General features: G+C 53.6%; 12 protein-coding genes across 12 annotated transcripts; 9 read left to right on the top strand and 3 right to left on the bottom strand.

Annotated features, from left to right (window-relative positions):
- The first annotated feature begins 147 nt into the window (after nt 1-147).
- On the top strand, nt 148-1,460 carry BDV59DRAFT_187442 (E2 SUMO-conjugating protein UBC9). Its single transcript, XM_073691208.1, has 4 exons — nt 148-358; nt 441-601; nt 686-709; nt 811-1,460. Exons 1-4 carry the CDS (start codon nt 324-326, stop codon nt 1,062-1,064), a joined length of 474 nt encoding a protein of 157 aa, XP_073543806.1. The 5' UTR covers nt 148-323; the 3' UTR covers nt 1,065-1,460.
- Nucleotides 1,461-1,596: 136 nt separating this feature from the next.
- On the top strand, nt 1,597-4,194 carry BDV59DRAFT_187441 (asparagine synthetase B). Its single transcript, XM_073691207.1, has 9 exons — nt 1,597-1,709; nt 1,823-1,873; nt 1,935-1,960; nt 2,023-2,049; nt 2,100-2,135; nt 2,193-2,341; nt 2,401-3,659; nt 3,712-3,816; nt 3,880-4,194. Exons 1-9 carry the CDS (start codon nt 1,684-1,686, stop codon nt 3,920-3,922), a joined length of 1,722 nt encoding a protein of 573 aa, XP_073543805.1. The 5' UTR covers nt 1,597-1,683; the 3' UTR covers nt 3,923-4,194.
- A 173-nt stretch (nt 4,195-4,367) lies between these two features.
- BDV59DRAFT_187437 (porin) lies at nt 4,368-6,030 on the top strand. The gene is made up of 5 exons (XM_073691206.1): nt 4,368-4,531; nt 4,607-4,640; nt 4,706-4,794; nt 4,860-5,579; nt 5,647-6,030. Exons 1-5 carry the CDS (start codon nt 4,484-4,486, stop codon nt 5,794-5,796), a joined length of 1,041 nt encoding a protein of 346 aa, XP_073543804.1. The 5' UTR covers nt 4,368-4,483; the 3' UTR covers nt 5,797-6,030.
- Nucleotides 5,601-7,045, bottom strand: BDV59DRAFT_123146 (DnaJ domain protein). The gene has a single exon (XM_073686848.1). The coding sequence runs from the start codon at nt 6,994-6,996 to the stop codon at nt 6,091-6,093; it is 906 nt and encodes a 301-aa protein (XP_073543803.1). The 5' UTR covers nt 6,997-7,045; the 3' UTR covers nt 5,601-6,090.
- Nucleotides 7,046-7,378: 333 nt separating this feature from the next.
- On the top strand, nt 7,379-10,677 carry BDV59DRAFT_196008 (methionine aminopeptidase; the record flags this gene model as incomplete). Its single annotated transcript, XM_073692656.1, has 8 exons — nt 7,379-7,418; nt 7,477-7,620; nt 7,683-8,542; nt 8,609-8,770; nt 8,826-8,912; nt 9,267-9,488; nt 9,557-9,835; nt 9,892-10,677. 8 exons carry the CDS (start codon nt 7,379-7,381, stop codon nt 10,675-10,677), a joined length of 2,580 nt encoding a protein of 859 aa, XP_073543802.1.
- Nucleotides 10,678-10,935: 258 nt separating this feature from the next.
- Nucleotides 10,936-13,012, top strand: BDV59DRAFT_187419 (putative amino acid transporter). Its single transcript, XM_073691205.1, has 6 exons — nt 10,936-11,888; nt 11,943-12,102; nt 12,157-12,168; nt 12,225-12,429; nt 12,483-12,841; nt 12,893-13,012. The coding sequence occupies exons 1-6, from the start codon at nt 10,950-10,952 to the stop codon at nt 12,922-12,924; spliced, it is 1,707 nt and encodes a 568-aa protein (XP_073543801.1). The 5' UTR covers nt 10,936-10,949; the 3' UTR covers nt 12,925-13,012.
- Nucleotides 13,013-13,324: 312 nt separating this feature from the next.
- BDV59DRAFT_205618 (uncharacterized protein) lies at nt 13,325-14,811 on the top strand (the record flags this gene model as incomplete). Its single annotated transcript, XM_073694675.1, has 3 exons — nt 13,325-13,505; nt 13,563-13,899; nt 13,953-14,811. 3 exons carry the CDS (start codon nt 13,325-13,327, stop codon nt 14,809-14,811), a joined length of 1,377 nt encoding a protein of 458 aa, XP_073543800.1.
- A 44-nt stretch (nt 14,812-14,855) lies between these two features.
- BDV59DRAFT_123083 (RAD52 DNA repair protein RADC) lies at nt 14,856-17,093 on the bottom strand. The gene is made up of 6 exons (XM_073686846.1): nt 17,024-17,093; nt 16,652-16,952; nt 16,493-16,579; nt 16,251-16,430; nt 16,018-16,195; nt 14,856-15,962 (listed from the first exon to the last, which is right to left on the bottom strand). Exons 1-6 carry the CDS (start codon nt 17,029-17,031, stop codon nt 14,980-14,982), a joined length of 1,737 nt encoding a protein of 578 aa, XP_073543799.1. The 5' UTR covers nt 17,032-17,093; the 3' UTR covers nt 14,856-14,979.
- A 145-nt stretch (nt 17,094-17,238) lies between these two features.
- BDV59DRAFT_187415 (uncharacterized protein) lies at nt 17,239-18,791 on the bottom strand. The gene is made up of 3 exons (XM_073691204.1): nt 18,384-18,791; nt 17,987-18,330; nt 17,239-17,926 (listed from the first exon to the last, which is right to left on the bottom strand). Exons 1-3 carry the CDS (start codon nt 18,466-18,468, stop codon nt 17,423-17,425), a joined length of 933 nt encoding a protein of 310 aa, XP_073543798.1. The 5' UTR covers nt 18,469-18,791; the 3' UTR covers nt 17,239-17,422.
- Nucleotides 18,792-19,250: 459 nt separating this feature from the next.
- On the top strand, nt 19,251-21,208 carry BDV59DRAFT_187413 (putative integral ER membrane protein Scs2). Its single transcript, XM_073691203.1, has 7 exons — nt 19,251-19,566; nt 19,627-19,697; nt 19,758-19,780; nt 19,836-19,894; nt 19,963-20,078; nt 20,128-20,235; nt 20,308-21,208. The coding sequence occupies exons 1-7, from the start codon at nt 19,527-19,529 to the stop codon at nt 20,731-20,733; spliced, it is 843 nt and encodes a 280-aa protein (XP_073543797.1). The 5' UTR covers nt 19,251-19,526; the 3' UTR covers nt 20,734-21,208.
- A 74-nt stretch (nt 21,209-21,282) lies between these two features.
- On the top strand, nt 21,283-22,403 carry BDV59DRAFT_187412 (uncharacterized protein). Its single transcript, XM_073691202.1, has one exon. The coding sequence runs from the start codon at nt 21,926-21,928 to the stop codon at nt 22,127-22,129; it is 204 nt and encodes a 67-aa protein (XP_073543796.1). The 5' UTR covers nt 21,283-21,925; the 3' UTR covers nt 22,130-22,403.
- A 129-nt stretch (nt 22,404-22,532) lies between these two features.
- BDV59DRAFT_187410 (uncharacterized protein) lies at nt 22,533-23,525 on the top strand. The gene is made up of 3 exons (XM_073691201.1): nt 22,533-22,762; nt 22,820-23,166; nt 23,215-23,525. Exons 1-3 carry the CDS (start codon nt 22,693-22,695, stop codon nt 23,257-23,259), a joined length of 462 nt encoding a protein of 153 aa, XP_073543795.1. The 5' UTR covers nt 22,533-22,692; the 3' UTR covers nt 23,260-23,525.
- The last annotated feature ends 684 nt before the right edge of the window (nt 23,526-24,209 follow it).

Here is a 24,209-nt window from a genome sequence, read left to right as displayed (position 1 = left end):
ATCGTTAGCCAGTGCCTCATTTCTGATCTGAGGAATAGTTGAACAAACGGACCTGGAGTATGGCATGGTCACATGACTGATAGGAACACACGACCGATTATTGGCTGTGGGGCATCAAACCCGATTCATGCTCATTCACTCCAGCCTCACGGACTTTACTGTCTCTAGACTCCCTCTTTCTCACTTCTCTTCTCCCTTCCCCCTTCTTTCTCATCTCTTCCTCGTGTTACCTCTTCTCTCGACCAGCCATTTATCTCAATCTACTTCTCGGCTTTTCTCCCAACGACTCTTGACGGCGCATTCCGATTGTCAGATCAGCCACCATGTCTCTGTGCCAGAACCGGTTGACGGAAGAAAGGTATGTCACTTGGCAGACAACGCAGCGCGTACAAGCGGTTTAATCTTGCGCGAAAATATTGATCTGACTCATGCTCCTGTAGAAAGCAGTGGCGCAAAGACCACCCATTCGGATTCTACGCGAAACCCCATCGAACCCCGCAGGGCGTGCTGGATCTGAAGCGCTGGGAGTGTGGGATTCCAGGAAAATCCCAGACAATCTGGGAGGGCGGACTCTTCAAGTTGGACGTTACGTTTCCCGATGGTGAGTATCTGTCGTACGTTGTTCTGGGCTGTGTCGCAGTGGCGATCGGAGAAGTTTGACGACTGACTTGTTTTCTTATGGTAGAGTATCCTACGAAGCCACCAAAGTGTACGTCTTACGGGCCCCTTTTGCGCAATAAAGATAAAATACCACTTTAACTTTTGTTCCTAAAAGCTCGATAACATCTGGGCAGGCGCTGACCGTCGCAGGCAAATTCGTCCCTCCACTATTCCACCCCAACGTGTATCCGTCGGGCACGGTGTGCCTTTCGATCTTGAACGAAGAAGAGGCCTGGAGACCGGCAATCACCATCAAACAAATTCTGCTCGGTATCCAGGATCTGCTCGACGACCCGAACCCGGAATCGCCTGCACAAGCCGAAGCCTACAACCTCTTCCGCCGAGATCGTCCTGCGTATGAAAGACGAGTGAAACAGGTTGTGAGGGAGAACCCGGCCCTATAAGGTACTATTTGAAGAAGGGATGATACAGATGGCGAGTGATGGTCACTATGGTCATGTTTCCGTCTCCTCGTTTTCTTTTCTTTGATCTTTCCCGACCTGGTGTTCTGGCGAATTGCATTTCCTCGCGGCTACAGCGGGTTGGATTCCATACCCCAGCAGCGAGAGTGGATATCTTAGGGTCTTTTCTTTTTCGTTAGCATCATGATGCATGTCCCGTTGGTTCCAGAGGTTTCTTCTGTCTACTATTCCCACAGCAAGCGCGGCGCACTAATAAAATGGCGGCCGGGATGGCGTTCCGATTTTGTCTTTTGCCTTTTTTGAAACTACAGGCTTCTTCTGTGGAGGTCTCAATTGCTTCATAGAATTGATAATAGTACTGCGTACAGCTGCCGAGGACGTGGGGAGCCAATGAGGCCTCAGGCAATATGCGGCTTTATCTTATCGCGGCGTGAGTCAGTCTGGAAAGATTTTGGCCGAAGTCGCCCCTCGATTTCCGCCCCGCCGGGAAGCCCTTTAAAAATTCCCTCCTCCCCCATACTTTCCCACACGCTTAGTCAATTCTCTCTCTGTCTCTTCGCTCTTCTTCCCTTGACCTTGCACTCAATTCCTCCTGGTCAACATGTGTGGAATCTTCGCTTGTCATCAGTATGTCTCTCCTCTACTGCCCGCCTGCAGTGTCTCCGTGCAGTTTTGCTTTTTGCCCCGCGGACCTCTCCGGCCGGTCTCGCGCCATTCGACCGCTTGCTGATATTCAACAGTCACCCTGATGTGCAAAAATTCAAGCCTACGGCCTTGCGCATGGCCAAGGCGTAAGTGTCCCGTCTCCTGACGTTAATTGGGGAGAATGAGACTGACGCGTGGTGTTCGCAGTGTGCGCCATCGTGGTCCCGATTGGAGTGAGTCACCGTATAGTGCAATGGACTGTCTTGCCGGATCGCTTCTAACAACGCAATAACAGGCGGCAACTTCATCTCTGAAGGAACTAGTCAGTATTATCGAGTCAATTCTCTGAGATCCCACACTAATCTCGTGCAGTCCTCGCCCATGAGCGTCTGAGTATCGTCGGTGTCGGTACGTACCCTGCCAAGCTTCCCGCTTCCGGACTTTCCTTGCTAAAGAAAAAATAAGACTCTGGTGCCCAGCCCCTCGTCAATGACGATGGCTCTCTTGCTCTGGCCGTCAATGGCGAAATCTACAACCACCGTATCGTTCGGAAGACCCTGAAGACTCCCTACAACTACAAGACGCATTCGGATTGTGAAGTCGTTATTCCGTTGGTACGTGAGAGGGATCCTTTTGTGCGAGACGAGACAATGGATGGATCTGACCAGTCTAGTATATGGAACATGGCCTCGATGCCCCCAAGTACCTCGATGGAATGTTCTCCTGGGTCCTCTATGACAAGAACCAGGACCGCGTGGTTGCCGCTCGTGATCCCATTGGTATCACCAGCTTCTACATCGGTTGGTCCTCCGAGACCCCGGGTGCCGTCTTCTTCGCCTCGGAGCTGAAGTCTCTGCACCCGGTCTGTGACAAGATCGAGGCGTTCCCCCCCGGTCACGTCTACGACTCCAAGACCAACGCCATGACCCGGTACTTCCAGCCCAAGTGGTGGGACCCCACCAACGTCCCCTCGACGCCGGTCGACTACAAGGTTCTCCGTCACAGCCTCGAGAAGTCTGTTCGCAAGCGTCTCATGGCCGAGGTCCCCTACGGTGTGCTGCTGTCTGGCGGTCTTGACTCCAGCTTGGTCGCGTCCATTGCCCAGCGTGAGACCCTGCGCATGCAGGCTGCGGCCAAGGAGGCAATCAAGAACCAGACCGGCTCTTCAGACCTGGTTGGTATTGACGACTCCAACGAGCTGTCCACGGTCACGACCTTCCAGCAGCTGCACTCGTTCTCCATCGGTCTGCCCGGTGCTCCTGACACGGAGGCTGCCCTTGAAGTGGCCCGTTTCCTCGGCACCAAGCACCACGCTTTTACCTTTACCATCGAAGATGGTCTCAACGCCCTGTCTGATGTCATCTACCACCTGGAGACGTATGATGTGACCACCATCCGTGCCTCCACTCCCATGTACCTCCTCAGCCGTAAGATCAAGGCCATGGGTGTCAAGATGGTTCTCAGCGGTGAGGGTAGCGACGAGATTTTCGGTGGCTACCTCTACTTCCACGCGGCGCCCAACCGCGAGGAGTTCCACCGCGAGACGGTGCGTCGTGTCAAGAACCTGCACTTGGCCGACTGCCTGCGCGCCAACAAGTCGACCTCCGCTTGGGGTCTTGAGGCGCGCGTGCCCTTCCTGGACAAGGAGTTCCTGGAGGTCTCCATGGGCGTGGATCCCAAGGACAAGATGATCACCTCGGACCGCATTGAGAAGTATATCCTGCGCAAGGCCTTCGACACCAGTGATGAGCCGGACGTTGCTCCTTACCTTCCGGAGAAGATCCTCTGGCGTCAGAAGGAGCAGTTCAGCGACGGTGTCGGCTACAGCTGGATTGACGGCCTCAAGGACCAGGCCGAGCTCCACGTTACGGACGAGATGATGAAGAACCCCAAGCCTGAGTGGGGTAACGATATTCCGGACACCAAGGAAGCGTATGTTGAACTCCGTGTGGATAAGAAAGAGAGAGAGAGCTAACGTGAGCAGGTACTGGTACCGTATGATGTTCGACGAGCACTTCCCCCCCTACTGCGCGTCCACCGTCGAGCGTTGGGTGCCGACGTGGTCCAAGCAGACCGACCCCAGTGGCAGGTAAGAACTAGAAATCATGTGTCCCATACAACGCAAGGACCAGGCTGACTTTGGTATCTGCAGAGCGATCTCGACCCACCTTGCCAAGTACGACAACGCTGCGTGAATATTCTTCCGGCTTTTCTTTGGTGTCTTTTCTTTTGGGGGATATTTGTATTTTGCGAATCTTATGTCGGATTTTTGGTATAGAAGCATGCATAGATCATTTACCAGAGATACTCATTGGGCGCAAAAGCAATTCCAGCCAGTACAGGGCTTTCCCGGCCGTTGGTGTCCTGTTTGTTAGGGGATTGATCTTGTTAGCTTTTTGTTTGTTTGGAGCAGTTGGATTTAAAAAGCCGAGATGACTGGTAAATAGCAATGAAGCTGTATCAGCTGTATCCTCCGTACATCATACACGCAAAGTTACTGGGGGTAGAATGATGAAATCATCGGCCTGAGGCAGCGGGTATCACGGGACTTAGCGGCTTTTGCCGGCAGCCGAGCACCAGCCAATCAGCAGGGCCGCCTTTTCCCGTGGGTTTCCCCATTGTTTTCCACTTACTCAACATCCTCTCTTCTTCTTCCTCTCCTTCTCCCCTCCATCCACCCCTTAATCCCCAACCCTTCACCCCTCTCATCTCCACGTCTCTCTCCGCGAGTCCCTCTCGTCTTTATCTCTTACAACATGTCTGCTCCTGCTGCTTTCTCCGACATCGCCAAGGCGGCCAACGATGTAGGCTCTCTGCTCCCCCCCAGCTGAGACAGCTGGGACCCCGAGTTTTCACGCTGATTTGTGTCTGCGCAATAGCTCCTGAACAAGGACTTCTACCACGCCAGCGCTGGTATGTTCTATCAATTGTGCTCCTCCCGGTCCGCGCAATTCCGTACTGACCGAATTTCCGTCCAGCCAACCTCGAGGTCAAGTCTAAGGCTCCCAATGGCGTCACCTTCACCGTGAAGGGCAAGTCCGCCCACGAGGGTCCCATCTCCGGCAACGTAAGGGTTCCCCCCCATATATTCCCCCCACCACCATTATCCATACTAAGCCATCAAATGTATAGCTCGAGGCCAAATACGTCGACAAGCCTACTGGTAACCGCCCCCAAACTCGCCAACATGTTTTGCGCAAACCTCCCGATCCCAAATCTTCCCGCTTGCGCGGGTCTGGGCACTTGGTTCTGATCTCCAGCGCCCATACCACGTCCAAGCATGTCAAATTTCACGTCGTCTCCCGGATTCGCGATCACGCAGTCAGGCTAATATTCTGTCCTTGGTCAGGCCTTACCCTCACCCAGGCTTGGACTACCGCCAACGCCCTCGACACCAAGCTTGAGCTCGACAACAACATCGCCAAGGGTCTCAAGGCTGAGATCCTCACCCAGTACCTCCCGGCTAAGCAGTCCAAGGGCGCCAAGCTCAACCTCTACTTCAAGCAGCCCAACCTCAACGCCCGTGCCTTCTTCGACCTCCTGAACGGCCCCTCCGCCAACTTCGACGCCGTCCTCGGCCACGAGGGCTTCCTCGTCGGTGCTGAGGGTGGCTACGATGTCCAGAAGGCCGCCATCACCAAGTACTCCGCTGCCGTCGGCTACAGCGTTCCCCAGTACACTGCCGCCATCACCGCCGGCAACAACCTGACCGTCTTCTCGGCCAGCTACTACCACCGCGTCAACGCTCAGGTTGAGGCCGGTGCCAAGGCCACCTGGGACTCCAAGGCCGGCAACTCCGTTGGCCTTGAGGTCGCCAGCAAGTACCGTCTTGACCCCTCTTCCTTCGCCAAGGTACGTGACGGGATCTCCGGAACGAGCGATCGCCCTCGCTAATATCCTTCTTTTCTCTTCTCTACAGGCCAAGATCAACGACCGTGGTATCGCCGCTCTGGCCTACAACGTCCTCCTCCGCCCTGGCGTGACCCTCGGCCTTGGTGCTTCCTTCGATACCCAGAACCTCAACCAGGCTGCCCACAAGGTCGGTGCCAGCTTCACCTTTGAGGCCTAAGCGTCTCGTCGGGAGCGTCGTCCACGAATCGATGGTCGCGTAGTGGGTGTCCAGGACAGAGATTTCCGGACGACATAGATTAATTCGAAATTCGACCTGGTTTGGCCTTTGTATACTTGCGTTCTGACAGGGTGCACATACGATGCGCGGACCCGTGCGAGTGGGCGGGGTGAACGATTTAATAATTCCTGTATCGTGCCGATGAATGGTTACTGTATATCAATCAATACATTTCCTTTGTTGTGATCTATCGTATTATATACAGGCGTGTGTGTAGGTTAGGTAGGTACATGGCTACTGCTCCTCCGTGCGCACCGGCTTCGGCTTCGTGGGTTTGCTGGTTCGTTCATCCGGCCAGCGGTAGAACCCGGTCAGCGCCACGGCGCCGGCCAACATCCCACAGACAACGACAAAGCGCAGCACAAAGGCCCCTCGCGTGCCGATATACTGGTCATTGAGGGCGGCGCCCATGGCACGGGAGCGGCGTTCCTCGCGCCGAGCATCCTCCGCCGACTGCGTGCGGTAATGCCCGCGCGCGTTGAAATGATAGACGGGATTGCGGTCAATGAACGAGGTCGGATCGTCGTCTGCGCTCCTGCTCGCTCCTCCCGCACCACCACCACCACCACCAGTCGCACCCCCGGCATAGGAGGACGCACCCGGCGGGGGCTTCCGGTTCCCGAACCCGCCGTGGGCGTAGAAACTCGGGGGCGGACCGCGGAAGGGCCCGCGACGTTTACTCAAGCCGCTGGCGGGACGCGAGCCGGCATACGAGGCGCCCTTGTTGTGGACGTTGGCGCCGTAGCTGCTGTAGCTGCCCATGGGGTGTTGGCCCGGGGTGGCGGTGCTGTGGGTGGACGAGGCGTGCATGTGGTGGGCGAGGATGCCGTGATCGCGGTCGTAGGAGGCGCGTTTGGTATGATTGCCGAGGACATTGTAGGCGGCGGAGATGCGGGCGAAGCGCTGCGAGGCGGAGGGATCGTCGCGGTTGCGGTCCGGGTGGTGGCGGAGGGAGAGGGCGTAGAATCGCTTCTTGATCTCGGCCTGCGAGGCGGTGATGGGCACTTCGAGGATGTCGTAGTAGGTGGGCTCGTGGCCGTGGGTGGCGGCGAGGGGGGTGGTGGAGGTGAAGGTTCGGCGGCGGCGGTAGAAAGACGGAGGTCTGATGGGGAGGGACCTCCTCAGACGAGGAAATAACATGCCGTGGGGAGGGATTGCATTGACCGGTGCGGGTGGACTCTGGGGGAGGGGATGGAGGTGAGGAATGATGTTGGAGTATGGGACTGATATGGATATGGATATGCATTGTCCGCAGAAGTGCGTCATCGGTCAGTCAGCCGAGTGTGTTGGTATATGACTTACTCGAGATGAATGATTAGGTTATGATTTAGGGTATTCCTTCTCGGTATTATTCCATCTTCTACTGTATTCTACACTAATCCTCTACATATACTACGTTCGACTTCTACTCTACTACCATCATACGCAGTATAAGTCTTGGCACGAGAGCCGCATCCCCTCAATTTTCTACCCGCCGTTCTTTCCGTCTCTCCCACCACACCGCACCCTCTTGTCCGTCACCATGGCTGCTCAGGCTACTGAGGACCTCAAGAAGCTTGACCGTACGCTGCACCCCATACGTCCCCTTCACTTCGTCCATCACGCTGATAAGATACGCAGTGAACGGCCAGGCCGGCGACGCAAAGGCGGCCGCCGCCACCACCGCCGCGGCCGCGGGCCAAGCTGAAGCCGGCGACGCGGAGGATGACTCCGACGACGTTGAAGGAGAGGGAAACGCTGCTCCGGAGGGAGCCGCCAACGGAGGTGGGTACACCAGCGGTTGAGATAGTATGCAAGATGCAAGCATGACCTGACGGACCTCGCAGCGGCCAAGAAAAAGAAGAAGCGCAAGCCGAAGAAGAAGAAGAAGGGCGGCGCCAAGGTGCAGAGCACACCGCCGCGGGTGCCCATCTCGCAGCTCTTCCCCAACAACCAGTATCCGGAGGGCGAGATCGTCGAGTACGCGAACGAGAACGCCTACCGCACGACCAACGAGGAGAAGCGGTACCTCGACCGCATGAACAACGACTTCCTGCAGGAGTACCGGCACGGGGCCGAGGTGCACCGGCAGGTGCGGCAGTACGCGCAGAAGAACATCAAGCCCGGCCAGACGCTGACGGAGATCGCCGAGGGCATTGAGGATGCGGTGCGCGCGCTGACGGGCCACCCGGGGCTCGAGGAGGGCGACAACCTCAAGGGCGGCATGGGATTCCCCTGTGGGCTGAGCATCAACCACTGCGCGGCGCACTACACGCCCAACGCGGGCAACAAGATGGTGTTGCAGCAGGGGGATGTGATGAAGGTTGATTTTGGGGCGCAGCTCAACGGCCGCATCGTCGACAGTGCCTTCACCATGGCGTTTGACCCGGTGTATGACCCGCTGTTGGCGGCGGTCAAGGACGCTACTAACACCGGAATCCGGGAGGCTGGTATCGACGTCCGCATGAGCGACATTGGGGCCGCCATCCAGGAGACGATGGAGAGCTACGAGGTCGAGCTCAACGGGCAGATGCACCCCGTCAAATGTATCCGCAACTTGAACGGCCATAACATCGACCAGCATGTCATCCACGGGGGCAAGAGTGTCCCCATCGTGAAGGGTGGGGACCAGACGAAGATGGAAGAGGGCGAGGTCTTTGCCATTGAGACTTTCGGTAGTACCGGAAAGGGCTACGTGAGGGAGGATGTATGGCTTTTCTTTTTTTTTTTCCCTTTCGTTCTTCTGCTTGTGGAGATGTACTGACGATGATAGATGGAAACCTCCCACTACGCCCTGGTACCCAACGCCACCCCCGTGCCGCTGCGACTGTCATCGGCGAAGAACCTGCTGAACGTGATCAACAAGAACTTTGGGACTCTGCCGTTCTGTCGTCGGTATCTGGACCGGTTGGGCCAGGAGAAGTACCTCCTTGGAGTAAGTAGAAAGACCCATGTTGGATGATGGGCGAGACGTTGCTAACGGTTCCCAGCTGAACAACCTGGTCTCGTCTGGCATCGTCCAGGACTACCCGCCTCTCTGCGACATCAAGGGCTCTTATACCGCCCAATTTGAACATGTAAGACTGCTGTGCCCTTGGAGATAGAGTTGGATACTGACTATGCATAGACGATTGTCCTTCGCCCGAACGTAAAGGAAGTGATCAGTCGCGGTGACGACTACTGATGGCGAAGCAATACTGGTAGAGACCTCAAAAAAATGATATAGAACGCTAGCAATGATATGACTTTTTCTCTGAATCTGCTGCATTCCATAAATGAGCGGACCATGTGAGCCACCGGGTCGCCCCACGTGGAAAACATCCACTCCGACACATCATCTCCTGATCCTCTTCTTCTCTTCCTCTTCCCCTGCATTTCTTCATCCTTCTCCTCCTCCTCCTGTTTCTCCCTCCCACATACTTATGGCGTAGGATCATTCCTTGTCCATCCTCCCCGTCATGCCATCCCTTGTCGAAACCGCCGGTACTGCGCACCTCCGCGTGTCCGCCGCAAAGTCTCCGTCCCAGGAACAGCCGTCCTCAACCAGAATCCCCCCCGCTGAGGACTCTGCCGTTGAGGACCATTTCTTCTGGACATATACCGAGGAACCGCATCGGTCAAGACGGCAGGCGATCATCAAAGCCCATCCGGAGGTACAACCGCCTTCTTGCCCCCTCCCCTTCCATCCACGCCCACATGTTGACCCTTTCCGCACGCGCAGGTCACCAAGCTCTGCGGTCCCGAACCCTTGACCAAATATGTCGTTCTCGGCGTCGTCTCCCTACAGATATGCTGTGCGTATCTCCTGCGGAACACCTCCATGCTGGACTGGCGCTTCATCGCCACGGCCTACGTGATCGGAGCCACTGCCAACCAGAACCTCTTCCTGGCCATCCACGAAATCTCCCATAACCTCGCCTTTCGCTCACCCATGGCCAATCGTCTGCTGGCCATTTTCGCCAATCTCCCCATCGGATTGCCCTACAGCGCCGCCTTCCGGGTATGTCCATTCCCCAGCATCCCCCAAAGCAAAGCCCCCGTAACTAACCCGCCCAGCCCTACCACCTCACCCACCACAAATCCCTCGGCGTCGCCGGCCTCGACACCGACCTCCCCACCGCCGTCGAAGCCTTTCTCCTCGACTCCCTCCTCGGCAAGGCCTTCTTCTGCACCTTCCAGATCCTCTTCTACGCCCTTCGCCCTATGTTCATCTACAGCCCGCCGTTCACCCCCATCCACCTCCTGAACCTCTTCGTGCAGCTCTCCTTCGACTACGCCCTCACCCAGCTCAGCGGGCCCTCCCTCCAACCTCTCTACTACCTCATCCTGAGCTCCTTCCTCGCCGGCTCCCTGCACCCCTGTGCTGGCCACTTCATCGCCGAGCACTACTTCTTCGCCGGGGTTGACCACGGCACCGAGTCGATCCGCCAGCAACAGACGCAACAGAAGCCGTCCGCCGTGCAGGGCCTCCCACCCCCGGAAACCTACTCGTACTATGGCCCGCTCAACATCCTCACCTATAACGTCGGCCTGCACAACGAGCATCACGACTTTCCCGCCGTGCCGTGGACGCGTCTGCACGCGCTGCACCGCATCGCCGCTGAGTTCTACGAGCCGCTGCCGTGCCATCGCAGCTGGGTGTGGGTGATCTGGACGTTTATTCTGGATCGGAATGTGGGCTTGTGGTGTCGAGTGAAGCGTGCCCAGGGCGGTCGAATCGTCGGCGGCGGTGGTGGTGCGGGCTCGAACCGGAATGGACGCGGCGGCGAGGGGATCTCGGCTGAGTCGGCCGGAGCGGACGAGACGGGAGATGGGTGGAAGGAGAGCGAGATTCAGAATTGAGTTGTTGCTTGGTGTTGGGGTCGGTGTTTATGTATCTATACGTATGAATCTGCATAGAATCCGCGCATTTCTGCGTTTCTGATTAGTGGATCTCCTCTAACGAGTATCCGTAAACGTTTATCGGATACAATCATCCCTGCGATCTTCCAAAGCATCTGATGCTATTGATGCCATTGACCCCTGTTTATCGATAAGCGTCATCACGTGCCAGGCGGTCATTGATTAGCTGGCATCGCATCATCTTCTCTCCGGCGCATTCAACACACCCAGCAATGCCCAGGGATGAGGAACAGCTTTCTCTCTTGGCTGGCCAGAATGGCCAGGGCGGGACAGAGTCACCGTCATTACTGCCAGACTCTCCCCAGACCGACCCTCCGCCGGAGCACGCCGTAAACCAGCAATATCCAGTTAACCCAGCTTCAACCCCAACCTCCCCCATGGGTGCTGCCAATGGAGCACACCATTCTTCCCTCGCACAACACCTCTCCGATGGACAACGTCGCCCGCCTCGCACCATGAACCGTGTCCGGTTTGACATAGAGGAGGATTCAGAAGATGGCCGTCGTTCGGGCGACCCTGTTCGGCTGTCCGAGGACTCGTCTTGGCTGGAGCAGGAGGACTATGCGGAGATGGGAAGAACCCGCTCAGAAAGGAGTGGTGGGCAGACGATTCCGCTCCTGACAGACATAGAAGCTCCCAGTGTGACCCTGGCGACGTCTGACGACTTCTTCCCCGAGGAACATCTGGAGAGTGCTCGGCCCAGGAGCGGAATGCGCATGGCCTTTATGAACATGGCCAATAGCATTATCGGCGCGGGTATAATTGGTCAGCCCTACGCGCTTCGGCAGGCAGGTATGGCCATGGGAATAATCCTCTTGGTGGGGCTTACAATCGCGGTGGACTGGACAATCCGCCTGATAGTTGTCAACTCCAAGTTGAGTGGCGCGGACTCCTTCCAGGCAACGATGCAGCACTGCTTTGGGAGAAAGGGCCTCATTGCTATTTCTCTTGCACAATGGGCCTTTGCATTCGGGGGCATGATAGCGTTCTGTATAATCGTCGGCGATTCTATACCACATGTCTTAAACTCTCTCTTCCCATCCCTTCGCGACATGTCCTTCCTTTGGCTCTTGACCGACAGACGGGCTATAATCGTCCTCCTGGTGCTGACTATATCGTACCCGTTGTCTCTTTACCGAGACATCGCGAAGGTTCGACTCGATTCTCTCTGCAGTGTGCGTTCCCTACGACTAACCGTCGAGTAGTTGGCCAAGGCGTCGACGCTGGCTCTGATAAGTATGATGGTTATCGTGGTTGCCGTCATTACACAAGGATTCCGTGTATCTTCCGAGTCGCGAGGCGAAGTGAAGAGCCTTTTGTTGGTGAATTCGGGCTTCTTCCAGGCCGTCGGAGTGATCTCCTTTGGTATGTGTTCACCCCTGAAGATCCAAAGTGGAATAGGACACTGATATGAGACAGCATTTGTTTGTCGTAAGTTGTGCGATTCCCATCGGGTTCGTTGATGCAATGCTAACACAATATCAAAGATCATAATAGCCTGCTCATCTATGGTTCCCTTAAGAAACCAACATTAGATCGGTTCACGATGGTGACGCATTACTCCACTGGAGTCTCTCTTCTAATGTGCTTGACGATGGCCATCTCTGGGTTTCTGTTCTTTGGGTCTCAAACCCAAGGCAACGTGCTAAATAACTTCCCATCTGATAACGTCCTTGTCAATATTGCGCGATTGTAAGTTTTACTGGCATGTGAACATTCGGCACTACTTGAGCTGATTGTAATAGTTGCTTTGGCCTGAACATGCTCACCACCTTACCACTGGAGGCTTTCGTATGCCGGGAAGTCATGACTACATATTACTTCCCTGACGAACCTTTCAATATGGCTCGACATCTCATCTTCACATCGGCTCTGGTGGTAACCGCAATGACCATGTCCCTGATCACCTGCGACCTTGGGGCGGTCTTTGAACTGATAGGAGCCACAAGTGCTGCCGCACTGGCGTATATCTTCCCTCCACTATGCTATATCAAGCTGAGCAACACATCTCAGAAAGCCAAACTCCCCGCGTACTTGTGCATTGCCTTTGGCATCATTGTCATGGTGGTCAGTCTTGTGCAGGCTATCGCCAAGATGATCAGTGGTATGTTCTGCACAGTCTTATTCTGCCTTATGCTGACTTTTTGATTCACAGGCGGCGGTGATCCGGCTACTTGCAGCGCGTAGGGAGTCGGATTCCTCATTTCCATTTCTATTCACTCTTCACTGATAGATAGACTAGACCTCGTATCCATCCTGGGCTAATCAAGTGTACATATGTTTACAATATAAAGACTTGTCTCTATAAAGGTTACCGGGCTGTGATTCCAGCAATTTCGGTCTAGAATGACCCTTTCGATGGGCGGATTCTTTCCTGTTCTGCAGAGGCGCGCGTTTGCTCAGCGGAGTCAAGTGCGAGACCTTCTGTTACTGACCATCTTTTCTTCGCCTCCCTCCCCTCTATTCTCTTCCTCCATTCTCTCACTTCCCTCCACCCACTTCTCTCACAACTTCCTCATCCAACTCCCTCTTCAATTCTTATCTACGCTCCACAGATTCAACCTCTTAATCCATATCCCAGCCCACAATGGAGGCTGACGTCCTTGAGCGTCTAAAAAATCTCCAACTGGCTGATCTAGGCAGTCGGCGACGCGAACACATCTCCACTGTCGATAGCAGAAGGCCCAAAGCAACTGCATCCCTGCCAGACATCGAAGCCAATCGGTGTCTTGCTGCCAGGAACGAGCCACGTCTGGATGGCTGGAATAGTAAGTCTTCTCTGTCTCCCGACGTCCGTGTCACGAGAGTTAACTAACACAAAAAAGACGTCCACAAGACCATCGGAGACACCGAGGACTTGGAAAACCTCTCCAGTCTCAACAGCGGTCAGAGTCACCGTGCGAACCTGGCTGCCACAATACGCCCCAACGGTCACCAGCCCTCCCGCTTCCCGCCTCCTCCCGCAAATATCCCCAGATCTTCCAAGACGGGCACCAAGAGAAAGAACGTCGAGCCCCTTGAGGCCCCGCGTCAACATCCAGCCTCGGCCCGTTCAGTTTCCGCCCGGTTCGATACTGGCAAGGAGAAGGCAAAGAGCGACAAGAAGTGCTCCTACAAGCCGAAAGCGACATCTTCTACCGTTTCCCGCCAGAGGAGACCGATGTAAGTGCATCATTTCGTTACTCTGTTCGTCCTTCTGACCCCCCTTCCTGCAGGGGTGACTTCTCGAGCTTGGTCATCAGCCCTCCCGAAGAGTCCCTGCACTGTGCTCGCCAGATCTACAACGATGGCTCTTCCCTTCAAAACACACAAGCGTCTAACGATGATAGTTCCGTCTCCCGTGCGTCCGCCATAGCCAAAGCTGTCACCCCCAAATCACTTGCAGAAGCTGTATCTCCTCCGGTCGTCTCATCTAAGGCGGCCGTTGCGGTCCCCTCGATTAAGGTAGGGATCCTTCTGGACTTTGATGCTCCTGAGGACCTCCCATCCAAAGACCTCGAAGGGTTGTGCTTTCGTGTTCCAGGGCATAAGCCTAACGGGTGTCAGGGAAAAATGATCTACTCAATCCAAAACCTGTTAGCCCTACGTCCTTCTGACATGATGCCCCAGTCTCCTCCGCCAGAGTCTTTTACCACTCTCGCAGAATTGGCAGAGTCGTCATTCCCAAAGCCCTCCAAACCAGAAGCTTCAAAGCCCGCCTATCCGAATAGTGCCAGTTCGAAGCCAAATTCTGTAAAGCCACTAGTCTCGGCTTCAACCCCAGTAAAGACGGCGAATGCCAAACCAGTACATCCTGGCACCCCGAATCCCGCGGCTTCAAAGGAAAACACGCCAAAGGCCTTCACTCCACACACTCCCAAGTCAAAGCATCTCAGACCAGAGGCGGTGACGTTTGAGCTACCGGAGCCAACGCCTCCCAAGCAACAGACACCTGAACGAGCGCAACAACTCAGCCATCACCCTCATCTATCGCAAAAACCTACCCTATCGATCGTGGGCAACCATCTTCTGCCGGGAAGGGGAGGCAAGAAAGCGTTCTCCGGGGGTCTTGAAAGTTCCATTTATGCGAATTAGGGAGATCAATGGACTCTTACTGTACGCAACTAATACGAAGAAGTGTCATGAATGTATTGATTAATGTGGCACGTTACAGAATATGATCGGTTCCTTTGTCTCTTTCCTTCTTCGCCTAAACGCCATATCTTCCAAGTATTTCAGTAACAGATACCCCATCTTCCCATTTCACTGCTGTGGCGGCTGCTGCGGGGGTACGGTAGCACCTTGATCGACCCTCGGTCTCTTCGGGTCCAACCCAGCTCCCGAGGCCGCAGGACCGCTGCCTCCCGGAGTAGACGCGTTTGTCACATCATTGAGAGGGGGACGTTTGCCGTTCATGTTCTGGGGCCGGTTTGCGGTCATCGCAGGGGCGGGGTTTCGCGAGTCGACGTTCGGTCGGGTCAGCGGACGGTAAGACGAGGTGGTTTGATTTCTGTTCAGGGGGCTGTTCATACCACCGCCACCGCCAGGCGCCCCAATCTTGCGGTGCATGTCGGCGGACGGGTTGACGAAGTCTCGGGTGTTGTTCGCAGCCGGGGACACGCCGGCGAGCATGGGCTTCGAGATGCGAACGGATTTGGTATGGTCGATGCCGGCTGTTTTGCGGATTGACGGGCTTTCCGCGTGGGGATCGAATGCGGGCGCCGCGGCGCTTCCCTGAGGGTTCTCCCGGAGGAGGTCAACTGCTCGTGCAGAGAAGAACGAGGCGGATGGCGTGCTGCCCGGCGGAAGCATGTCTTGCGCTTTGGTGTCGCTGGGTGCGGCCGGTTCGCGTTTAACGGCAGCCGGGGGGGTGGGATCTTGGGCTGGCTTCGGTGGAGCCGGAGGCGCTACTCTGCCGTTTGGGAAGTTTGGTTGCTGATTTTGCTGTGTTCTTTGATATGCGGATTGATCCGGGGCCGCGGTGTTTGGTCGGTTGGCTAGGGACGGGGGCGGGATTTGTCGACTGGCCATTTGTGGGTTTGGGTTTCTTTCGGGTTTGGATGGAGTTATGACAGATGAGTTGGGTCCCGCCGGGAAGGGGTTGTTGTTGACGGGGCCTTTGTAGGCATTTTGGCCGTTCAATGGCGTGGGCGGTTGCTGCATTCTGTGTGTATCGGGTCCCAGAACGATTTCATCTGGGTTTACGTCCTCTGCGACACCAAAGTCGGCTTCGTCGAATAGGTCACCTAGGTATTGTGAGCTTGTTGGCCGGGCTTGTAGACAAATGGTGGTATTTCATACTTCCAAACTCTCCATCTCCATCGAAGTTACTCGAGTCGGTTGGGTTTCGTTTTGGTGCGGGAATAGCAGGCTGAGGAGGAAGATCGTCATCTTCCTGGACGCGTTTGGGCGGAGGCGGTTCTTTCTTGATCGGCGCGAAGTCTGGATGCCGATGAAGCTCATTGATATCCCATTTTGCCTGACAGGATGGTCAGAAAGCAAATACGCAGAAACCCGTCGAAGGAGCCACATACAGGCACAGCCTTAACCTTTGTAACTTTCGAGACATAATCCTTGTCGTAGATGCAATTACCCAGCACATTACCGAAGTTCCTCAGGGAACGCTTAAGTGCGTCTGTGGTCCCTTCTTTTTTGGCTTTTTCAAAAGCCGCGGCCTTGCCTTTGCAGTTTTCGATGTGACCGTATCCGATATCCTAGGTAGAAAGTGGTAAGCACGCAGCAAGGGAATGCTGATACGAGTACAGCTCGAACGTACTTCGTGATACGTGCCATCTTTCAGTGTCACTCTGACTATCACGGATAGTCCCAAGCTAATTTTGCCGGTATTTGGGTGCTCATCGACCTGGAGGCACCAGCAGCGTCAGTTACACCGTCTTCTCCAGATTCCCTCGTGGTCAAACATGCGCAAGCGTACAAAGTCAATCTGGATATTCACAATCGAGCTCGACCACCCGTTGAACCCAAAAACCTCATTGGCAAGGTTGATACATTTGTCCGCAGCAAGGTAGTGGACTCTTTGTCCGGCCGCTCCAGGCCTGGACGAGATGTACTCAGGGCCGAGTTTCCTATCGAGGCGTGCTTGAAGGGTGGCAATCTGTTGAGCCGTATACTCGCTCATGCGACGCTGGGGCTCTTCAAAGGGGTTCTCTGTCATGGTTCCGTTGCTGTTGGGCATCATGATAGATGTCGGACCGCCGCGATGCTGGTCGCCAACACTGAGCATGACGCGATTAGCCCGAGAGACGCGTACAATGGTGGTTGAGGCCGAAGTGTTAGAGTAACTCACGCGGGCATAATCAGGGGTAATTATAATGTGAATTATAAGGGGTCATTTGAGGAGGAGCTGGTGGTAGGTTGTCCGTGGAGGATACCAGGAACAAGAGCAGCTCGCGGAGACGCGTTGGCGGACACGCCTTATCGCGATGTCACGTGACATATTGTAGCTCCCATGGCCTGGGCTTGCCTCACCCCAACCTGTGTACCCCGTACACTTTAATTCAGGTACGAACTGGAGTCTCCGGTTTAGATCGGGGTTCACTAAGCCCATGCATTTATAGCACCTAGGTAGATTCCCGATCCGTATGTATCACACCGAATTGTATCCATCAAGTTGACAACAACGCCTCTGTTATTCTTCAAATGCATCCAGCTCCATCCAACCAATCTACCTGACTCCACGAAAAATCTACTGAATCACAAGGCTTGCACTGGGGATAAGGCCCAGATCCTTCAAAGATTCCCCAAAGTACTCCGCATCGAACACTTTTCTTGGGAATGTCTGGAGGAAACTCTGTACTTTGACACCATCCTCCTGTTCCAAAGCAGAAGCGACTTCGAATAAGGTGGTCGTGACGGGCACGGTCTTCATGACATTTCCCTTGGGTGTCTGGAACCTCAGGCGAGTTTCGGTATAGGCAGAGGCGGGCTTGGACGCCACAGGGCCGGAAGTGGTCGGGGCAGACGGTGCTGGTTGCGCAGGGAGCGCGGCACCGGCACGTTCAGCCTTCTCTCTCTCGGCTTTTAAGCGTCGCTCTTCCTTGTCCGCCTCGATCTTGGCCTTCACACGTCGCTTCGCTTCGATATCAGCTTGCTTCTCGGCCTTCTTCTTTGCAGCTTCCTTCATTCTTTGCTTGCGCTCGAGCTCCTCCTTGATATCTTGAGACTCCTTGGTGTTTTTCCGTCGGATTTCCTAACACCACCAGTCAGTATCTTGTCGTAGAATTCTCCATAAACAACAGGAGATACCCACCTCGTTCCTCTTCTTGTCGACCTTATCCTGTTCGGATTGGACGGCCCTTTTCGCCGCCAGTTTCTGGCGAAGGTCCTCCAGCTTCTGCTTCTTCTCTTCCTCTGTCAACGGTGCGATTTCTTCGGTTGACTCGGAGAAGTCGGTATGTTGCGACTTGGAGGCGTGGAATTCGGCTTGCGCCTGGCTGCGGAACTTCTTGCCACATTCATTGCAGACCAAGCTTCTGGCTTCCTCGCCGGGCTGTAGGGCTGGGGGTTCATCGTCCTCCTTCGATTCGGCGTCGGCTTTGATTTCATCGAGCGATCTGTCTTGGTTTTGTTCGAGCCATTCCAGGGCGCCTTGGACTGAAGGGTCCTTCAGTAGCTGTTCGGGTAGAAATGGATCAATGATGACTTACGACCACCGCTCTTTTTCACTGCGAATTCTGCTCGTTCCTTGTCAAAGCCCATCTCAATGAGCTGGTCTAGGTCGGAGGTCGCCATTTGGAGCGTATGAGGGGTGTACGAGGTAGACGGCGCGAAGAGAAAGGCGGGGTAGTGTTCGGGAGGCGTTTGATGGACACTCGACGGGTAGGTGTAGGGAATATCGTGTGCTATAGTATGGAAGGTTTGCGGTGTGAAGTTGTAAGGATACTAGGTAGCGTGGTGGCGGAGGCGAGGGGTAGCGGAATGGAGGTTGTGAGAAGCTCAGCTCGCGGGTGACGTCTCGCCCAAGTCGGGGTGCCCACTTTAACGATGGCCGGTAAAGTAACAGATCTAACTCATGTGTAATATTTTACTTGAATCTACAGCATGGATTCTGTAGGCTTTATAAATAAGGTAATAATATCAAAATGACAATATATTATAGTATATTTCCGGTGCATACACTTAAATATAGTTAAATACAACTATACCACTAGAATTGAGCATACTAAAGCGGATCCGTAGCAAAAATCGTATATTAATCCAGCCTGATAGATATGGAAGATAACTACAGACTAGCCAATATCAAGTCCAGCACGATCACATGTATCGACGATTTAGCTCGCACCATTTTGTCGTTCAGACCCGAGGATGTCAACCCGGTGGAATCCGGGGACATCAATCGAGGACAGGAGAATAGCCTGCTACGCGACATAGTTGACAGGACTAGCCTGGAATCCGTCGTGCGTCAACGTACATCCCCCTACAGAGGGTCCTGGTGGAAGTAATTTGGCATCGTTTGCGGCCAGAAAAGAGCACGAAAGAGACAAACCCCGTGATGACATCACCTGACGTGGGCTGAGTCAGCACCCCCCGGGAAACCCAACGGAGGAATAAGTAATCAGCGCTCGATCATCACCACTCTAGATATTATCATCATCCTCGCTCCCTCCTTTCCGCCGCTTCGTCTCCGTTGGCTTCGTCTTCCCCTCTCCGTTGAGTACGGTCCTGCGACCTCGACCTGTCTCTCCATATCTCGATATTTGCGAGTGGAATCGTCTCACTTTTGAACTCCTTTCCCTGACCGCGCGTCTCCCGTACCTTCTTCTCCTTCCGGACTCTATCGTGCGCCCGCCATGTCTATCGTCCTCGACCCTCCCGAGCTGGCCTTCAAGAGTGAGCTTCATGATATTCGGATTTATTCTAGCCAGGACAAATTTGACTGACTCGTATCAGGGCCTTTCAACCGTGAAGTATGCCAGATCTTGCACCTCAATAATGAGAATCCCGAAGCCGTCGTCTTCAAGGTATGTGCGAGCCCTGCCCTCGAGAAATGCAATCGCGTGCTGATTTTTCCTGTCTACCAGGTCAAAACGACCGCTCCGAAACAGTATGGCCTCCAACTGTCGTGATTCTAGAACGTGTCAGGCGCTAACACTGACCAGCTACTGTGTCCGACCGAATTCCGGGCGGGTAGAGCCCGGAAAGACTGTCGATGTCCAAGGTGTGTTCTTCCAGGCGACCACAATGCCGCGCGTCTCCTTTTATGGGTCTCTGACTTTATGGTATCAGTCCTGCTACAGGCGATGAAGGAAGAGCCCGCTCCTGATGCCAAATGTAAGGACAAGTTCCTGGTCCAGACTGTCGCCGTCACCCGCGATATGGAGTTCGCCAACGTTACCTCAATTGTACGCTTTTACGAGAAGATGTCTACCGATCCTTCCTAACTCTGTCTAGTTCGAGAAATCTTCCAAGTCCTCCATCCAGGAGCGCAAGATCCGTGTGAACTGGCTGCCGGCTGGAGAATCCCCAGTCGCGGAGCAAGGGGTTGATACGAATGGCGCGGTACGTTTTCCACAACCCACGTTAACCCACCGGCACCGCCAACCTAACATATGTCACTTTTGCTATTTACAGAACATTATCGAGGATGAGCCGCCTGCATACACCTCCCCCAATGCCAACTACCAGACGCCCGCTGTCGGCGCCTCCAGCAAAGCCGCCGACGACACGTCACCCATCCCACCGCCTGATTTCCACGATAAGCCCAAGCGGGAGTCCTTGGCCCGCCAGACTGCCGATACCCCCACCACCTCTGCCGCATCCTCCTCCGTCGATGAGCTGAAGTCGCAGCTCTCCGATGCCAAGACCCAGATCCAAAACCTCAAGGACCGCCTCGCCGACCAGGGCCTGAGACAGCGCAAGATCGGTGGCGAGACCGAGAAGTCGGGCGGCTCGGTGGTGCAGCAGCAACAGACTCAATCCGCCGAGGCCGGTGTGCCGGTGCAGATTGTCGCTGGCTTGTGTCTACTAAGTTTCTTGATTGCGTACTTCCTTTTCTAATCCGGAGGCTTTTCCTGACCCCCTGTCTATCTTGCCCTCCGAGATACAATGTTACCCTAGGTCACTGTTATATTCACTTACTGCCTGTAACTTCTTCGGGGATACTTTTTCTGTCTGTCCGATTCGTCTCTTTAGCATCAGCATCTAATGTCGCCTGTTCAAGTACCCTCGCCCGACTTGTTCCCCCTGCTACACATTTTCTTACCTTTCCCTTCTGTTTCTTCTGATTACGAAATGACCAATGAAAGTAGTGGGTTTCCGCTTATGTCTGTTTCGGTGGTAGTACTGTTAATATAGGTATCGCATATTCGGGAGATTATTTATAGAGTTGGTCTCAATATACATCACGAACATGCTCGACAACGTAAACAAACAGCTGGAGACCGAGCAACTCAACCAAAGGGTGTATAGGCGGTATCATGTCTCGGCATACGCACTTCCATTTAAAAAATTGAAGCATCTAGAATATCCTGAGATGGACCAGTATGCTAGGAGTGGTAGAAATGGAGGTAATGTTGTTATATATATCCAAAAAAAAAAAAAAAAAAGCTCCAGCCTGCCTGCGCCTACCTTATTTTATCCAACTCTAAAAAGTCTCCGCCGGGATTCTATAATGGACATCCGCGACCTTGCCATGGCCGCAACGCATGAAGGTAGACAGACCCTTTAGAGACGTGTAGTGGTACTGCGACAAGCGATTCCTATGTAAATGGCGTTGTACATGTAAGGTCTGGTTGGTATCTATGATATAGGTAGGTACATAAGTATTCGCAAACTAAGGTAACTGCGGTGGAGAGACCGGTGACATTAGTGCTCTTTATGTGAATAAATAGGAAACTAACCTTAGAACCAGGTCACGTCACTTACTCCCGAAAAAAAAATTGAAGTCTCCGCCGGGATTCACCCGGATTAATAGATTCCTCTACATAATATGGTATGTAAGGTAGTAGAAGTCAAACATTCCCACCATTGAAGTACGGAGACACAGTTGACTGAGGCTATCTAATTTTGTATTAATAAAGAATCTGAAGGGTTCCTTCATAAATCATTATGTAGTGTTGTGGCCTGATTGAGAAAATTGTTCGATTTCGGCACCTGAAACGAAGACATCATTCATGGAGACAAAAAGAAAGTGGAAAAAGAGTCATACAATTACTGAAGCTCGTATAGCCCTAGCTGAGCCACTCCCTGAATGGTGAATATCGTTGGCATCTCCCATCAATCCCATTCTGCCTGGAAGATCTGGCACCCAGGCCGTCGACCATCACACACCATACGTAGGTCATGCATCTTAAAAAACACAAACTACCTGCCTCCAATTAACAGGATTGGAAATATCCTATTAATTAGACTTACTGAATTGCACATTTCTATGAATCATCAAAAAGCCTTCTGAAATCCTATGAGGGGAGCCGGTTTGATGCAAGCCGCAGCTGAGGAGAAACAACTTTAGAATAGTCATCGTATCACATCATTCCGTTGAAACCTGAGACCTCTTAAGTCTTGACACCCATAGCGTAAGATCACCATCCCTAAAGGTAAATGAACCCTTCGAGGAAAATGAATGTTACTAACCGATGAGACACGGTTCGGTCAACATCCGTTGCTGAAAACAGATCGACAACATTAATCGATCCAACCTTGATAAACACCGAGGTAAGTCGACGAAGATCAATAACCTATAGAACTAACCAAGCTGTGGAGAGTTATTTTCTTGAATACGACGGGCCGAAGTACATACGTAGTACCCGAAATGTCTCAGCCAAGCCGTCGAGATGACAAGAATAGATTGATCCATGCGATGGCCCTCCCAACAACTGCCCGAAGTATCTATGGTGCCGTCGAGGGATGGAATCAGATATCAAGCTATAAATACCTCCAACACCCCGTCGATCAACTAGACCTATCCAACACTCGACTATTGACTGTCTGTCGTTGACAAGCCATCCACGTGCAATAATGAAGGTCTCACTCTCTCTTTCCACTGCGCTGCTTGCGCTCGGTGCCACCGCATTTGACAAGAACCTCCGTATGCTGCCCGATGCTCACAGTCATGCAAACACCGACTGACATGCTGCATTTACAGCCTGGGGCAAGCGTGACTATGCGTGTGTCAATGTCTTCCAAGGTATTCCCGACAACTCGACGGTGTCCCCGGGATCCAAGATTACTCTCGAGTTCAACCGGGCGAGCACCACTCGCTGCGATGATACTTTGATCAAGTACCCCGGAGACCCTTATTCGGTCTGGCTGTACAATAACCCTGTCCGGAATCTGGACACCATCTCTTTTGAAAGGAGCATCAAGATCACCGACGGGATCCCCGAAGATGATGGAACTGTGACTTTCACGATCCCGACCAACCTTCCCACGGTCAAGGATGACAGTGTTTGGTATCTGCGCCTTGATACTTCTCTGTCTACTGCGCCTCAGGTGAGCTCCTTTCAGAGTTACTGGTCTATCACAGACTTACAGCCTTAGATGCCTACCCTGTTCAACGCTGCTGGACCTTTTGCCATCCGGTAAATTGTGAAGGGGCATGAGAAGTAGCATAATCCACGTCTATGATGGGTTGTTGCATAGCTTTTTGCTCATATATAGAACTGCCTCGGGCTTCTGTGTAATGGAATGTAATCTTCTGCAGTGTTACTTAAGTAGGGATCTTCATATAGCTCTCATAATGTCTTCTCAGGGATTGGTAAAAGGATGTAAGGATGTACTCCTACAGTGTGCAGTGAGATTGTGCTTGTAACAAAAAGGAAAGTCCATCAGCCACCCAATTAATTTCCCATCCCATTCTACACTCTCCCAACTCACACATTGCACCACAACATGACCAGCTCCACCGTGGAGCGCTTGGTCAACCTCGGGGAGGAAGTGTTTCTCTCCTCTCACTCTGAGTTACTCTTAGCTTTGCGCCCCTCGATCCAAGTGTTGCTGCCACCAGACGACCAAAGATACCGAGATCCCAAGATTCTAAAAGACGTACTTATTGCTCGAGAGATATGGATATATCAACCAGCCGAATTCAAATTACATCTTCACACAGTTGCGGACCCTAACCTGGGCTGTCTACTTGAGGATTTCGTCTCAGGAATGGGGGCAAGCTTCTGCAATTCCAAAGTACAGCAAGGCTCTCCTTCTAGATGACACAATAGCTAACACTACATCCAAGATTTGGACAGAACTAGGTCTTTTCCCCATGCTCGAAAGCTGCGACTCCCATACCTCTGCCAATTTCCAGTTACGTTTCGGCCTACGCAAAAGCCTACAGACATCTCTACCAAAAAAGGCCGCCAGACTACCGCCTGCAATACAAAACACGTCTGATTATCAGCCCCCGCCTAGTATTCCAACAGTGAGATTCTCAGCCCTCCATATATCGCTAGAATATCGTCGACCCAACCCATTGGTACCAAAGCTCTCAGCCTTGCCATTCTACGGGGATGCTGCACTTTACACAGCACTCCAGAACG

This window comes from Aspergillus ambiguus (genome assembly GCF_047715705.1).
Source record: "Aspergillus ambiguus strain CBS 117.58 unplaced genomic scaffold BDV59scaffold_47, whole genome shotgun sequence".
NCBI classification, from domain to species: Eukaryota; Fungi; Ascomycota; class Eurotiomycetes; order Eurotiales; family Aspergillaceae; genus Aspergillus; species Aspergillus ambiguus.
Note: the sequence above shows the minus strand (reverse complement) of the source record. Positions and strands in the feature narration are given on the sequence as shown.

Coding starts and splice junctions, on each gene's coding strand:
- BDV59DRAFT_187442 (XM_073691208.1), top strand. CDS start 324: ATGTCTCTGTGCCAGAACCGGTTGACGGAAGAAAG. Junction 359..440: donor AACCGGTTGACGGAAGAAAG/GTATGTCACTTG, acceptor ATGCTCCTGTAG/AAAGCAGTGGCGCAAAGACC. Junction 710..810: donor TCCTACGAAGCCACCAAAGT/GTACGTCTTACG, acceptor TGACCGTCGCAG/GCAAATTCGTCCCTCCACTA.
- BDV59DRAFT_187413 (XM_073691203.1), top strand. CDS start 19,527: ATGTCTATCGTCCTCGACCCTCCCGAGCTGGCCTTCAAGA. Junction 19,567..19,626: donor TCCCGAGCTGGCCTTCAAGA/GTGAGCTTCATG, acceptor GACTCGTATCAG/GGCCTTTCAACCGTGAAGTA. Junction 20,236..20,307: donor GGGTTGATACGAATGGCGCG/GTACGTTTTCCA, acceptor TGCTATTTACAG/AACATTATCGAGGATGAGCC.
- BDV59DRAFT_187412 (XM_073691202.1), top strand. CDS start 21,926: ATGGTGAATATCGTTGGCATCTCCCATCAATCCCATTCTGCCTGGAAG.
- BDV59DRAFT_123083 (XM_073686846.1), bottom strand. Junction 16,580..16,651: donor TGAATATCCAGATTGACTTT/GTACGCTTGCGC, acceptor TGGTGCCTCCAG/GTCGATGAGCACCCAAATAC. Junction 15,963..16,017: donor TGGAGATGGAGAGTTTGGAA/GTATGAAATACC, acceptor CACAATACCTAG/GTGACCTATTCGACGAAGCC.
- BDV59DRAFT_123146 (XM_073686848.1), bottom strand. CDS start 6,996: ATGTTATTTCCTCGTCTGAGGAGGTCCCTCCCCATCAGACCTCCGTCT.
- BDV59DRAFT_187437 (XM_073691206.1), top strand. CDS start 4,484: ATGTCTGCTCCTGCTGCTTTCTCCGACATCGCCAAGGCGGCCAACGAT. Junction 4,532..4,606: donor TCGCCAAGGCGGCCAACGAT/GTAGGCTCTCTG, acceptor TCTGCGCAATAG/CTCCTGAACAAGGACTTCTA. Junction 5,580..5,646: donor ACCCCTCTTCCTTCGCCAAG/GTACGTGACGGG, acceptor TCTTCTCTACAG/GCCAAGATCAACGACCGTGG.
- BDV59DRAFT_187410 (XM_073691201.1), top strand. CDS start 22,693: ATGAAGGTCTCACTCTCTCTTTCCACTGCGCTGCTTGCGCTCGGTGCC. Junction 22,763..22,819: donor CGCATTTGACAAGAACCTCC/GTATGCTGCCCG, acceptor CTGCATTTACAG/CCTGGGGCAAGCGTGACTAT. Junction 23,167..23,214: donor CTCTGTCTACTGCGCCTCAG/GTGAGCTCCTTT, acceptor TTACAGCCTTAG/ATGCCTACCCTGTTCAACGC.
- BDV59DRAFT_187441 (XM_073691207.1), top strand. CDS start 1,684: ATGTGTGGAATCTTCGCTTGTCATCA. Junction 1,961..2,022: donor CCATCGTGGTCCCGATTGGA/GTGAGTCACCGT, acceptor ACGCAATAACAG/GCGGCAACTTCATCTCTGAA. Junction 3,817..3,879: donor CAGACCGACCCCAGTGGCAG/GTAAGAACTAGA, acceptor TGGTATCTGCAG/AGCGATCTCGACCCACCTTG.
- BDV59DRAFT_187415 (XM_073691204.1), bottom strand. CDS start 18,468: ATGGCGACCTCCGACCTAGACCAGCTCATTGAGATGGGCTTTGACAAG. Junction 18,331..18,383: donor AGTGAAAAAGAGCGGTGGTC/GTAAGTCATCAT, acceptor AGGACCCTTCAG/TCCAAGGCGCCCTGGAATGG. Junction 17,927..17,986: donor TCGACAAGAAGAGGAACGAG/GTGGGTATCTCC, acceptor TGGTGGTGTTAG/GAAATCCGACGGAAAAACAC.
- BDV59DRAFT_187419 (XM_073691205.1), top strand. CDS start 10,950: ATGCCCAGGGATGAGGAACAGCTTTCTCTCTTGGCTGGCCAGAATGGC. Junction 12,430..12,482: donor CTTGTCAATATTGCGCGATT/GTAAGTTTTACT, acceptor TGATTGTAATAG/TTGCTTTGGCCTGAACATGC. Junction 12,842..12,892: donor TATCGCCAAGATGATCAGTG/GTATGTTCTGCA, acceptor TTTGATTCACAG/GCGGCGGTGATCCGGCTACT.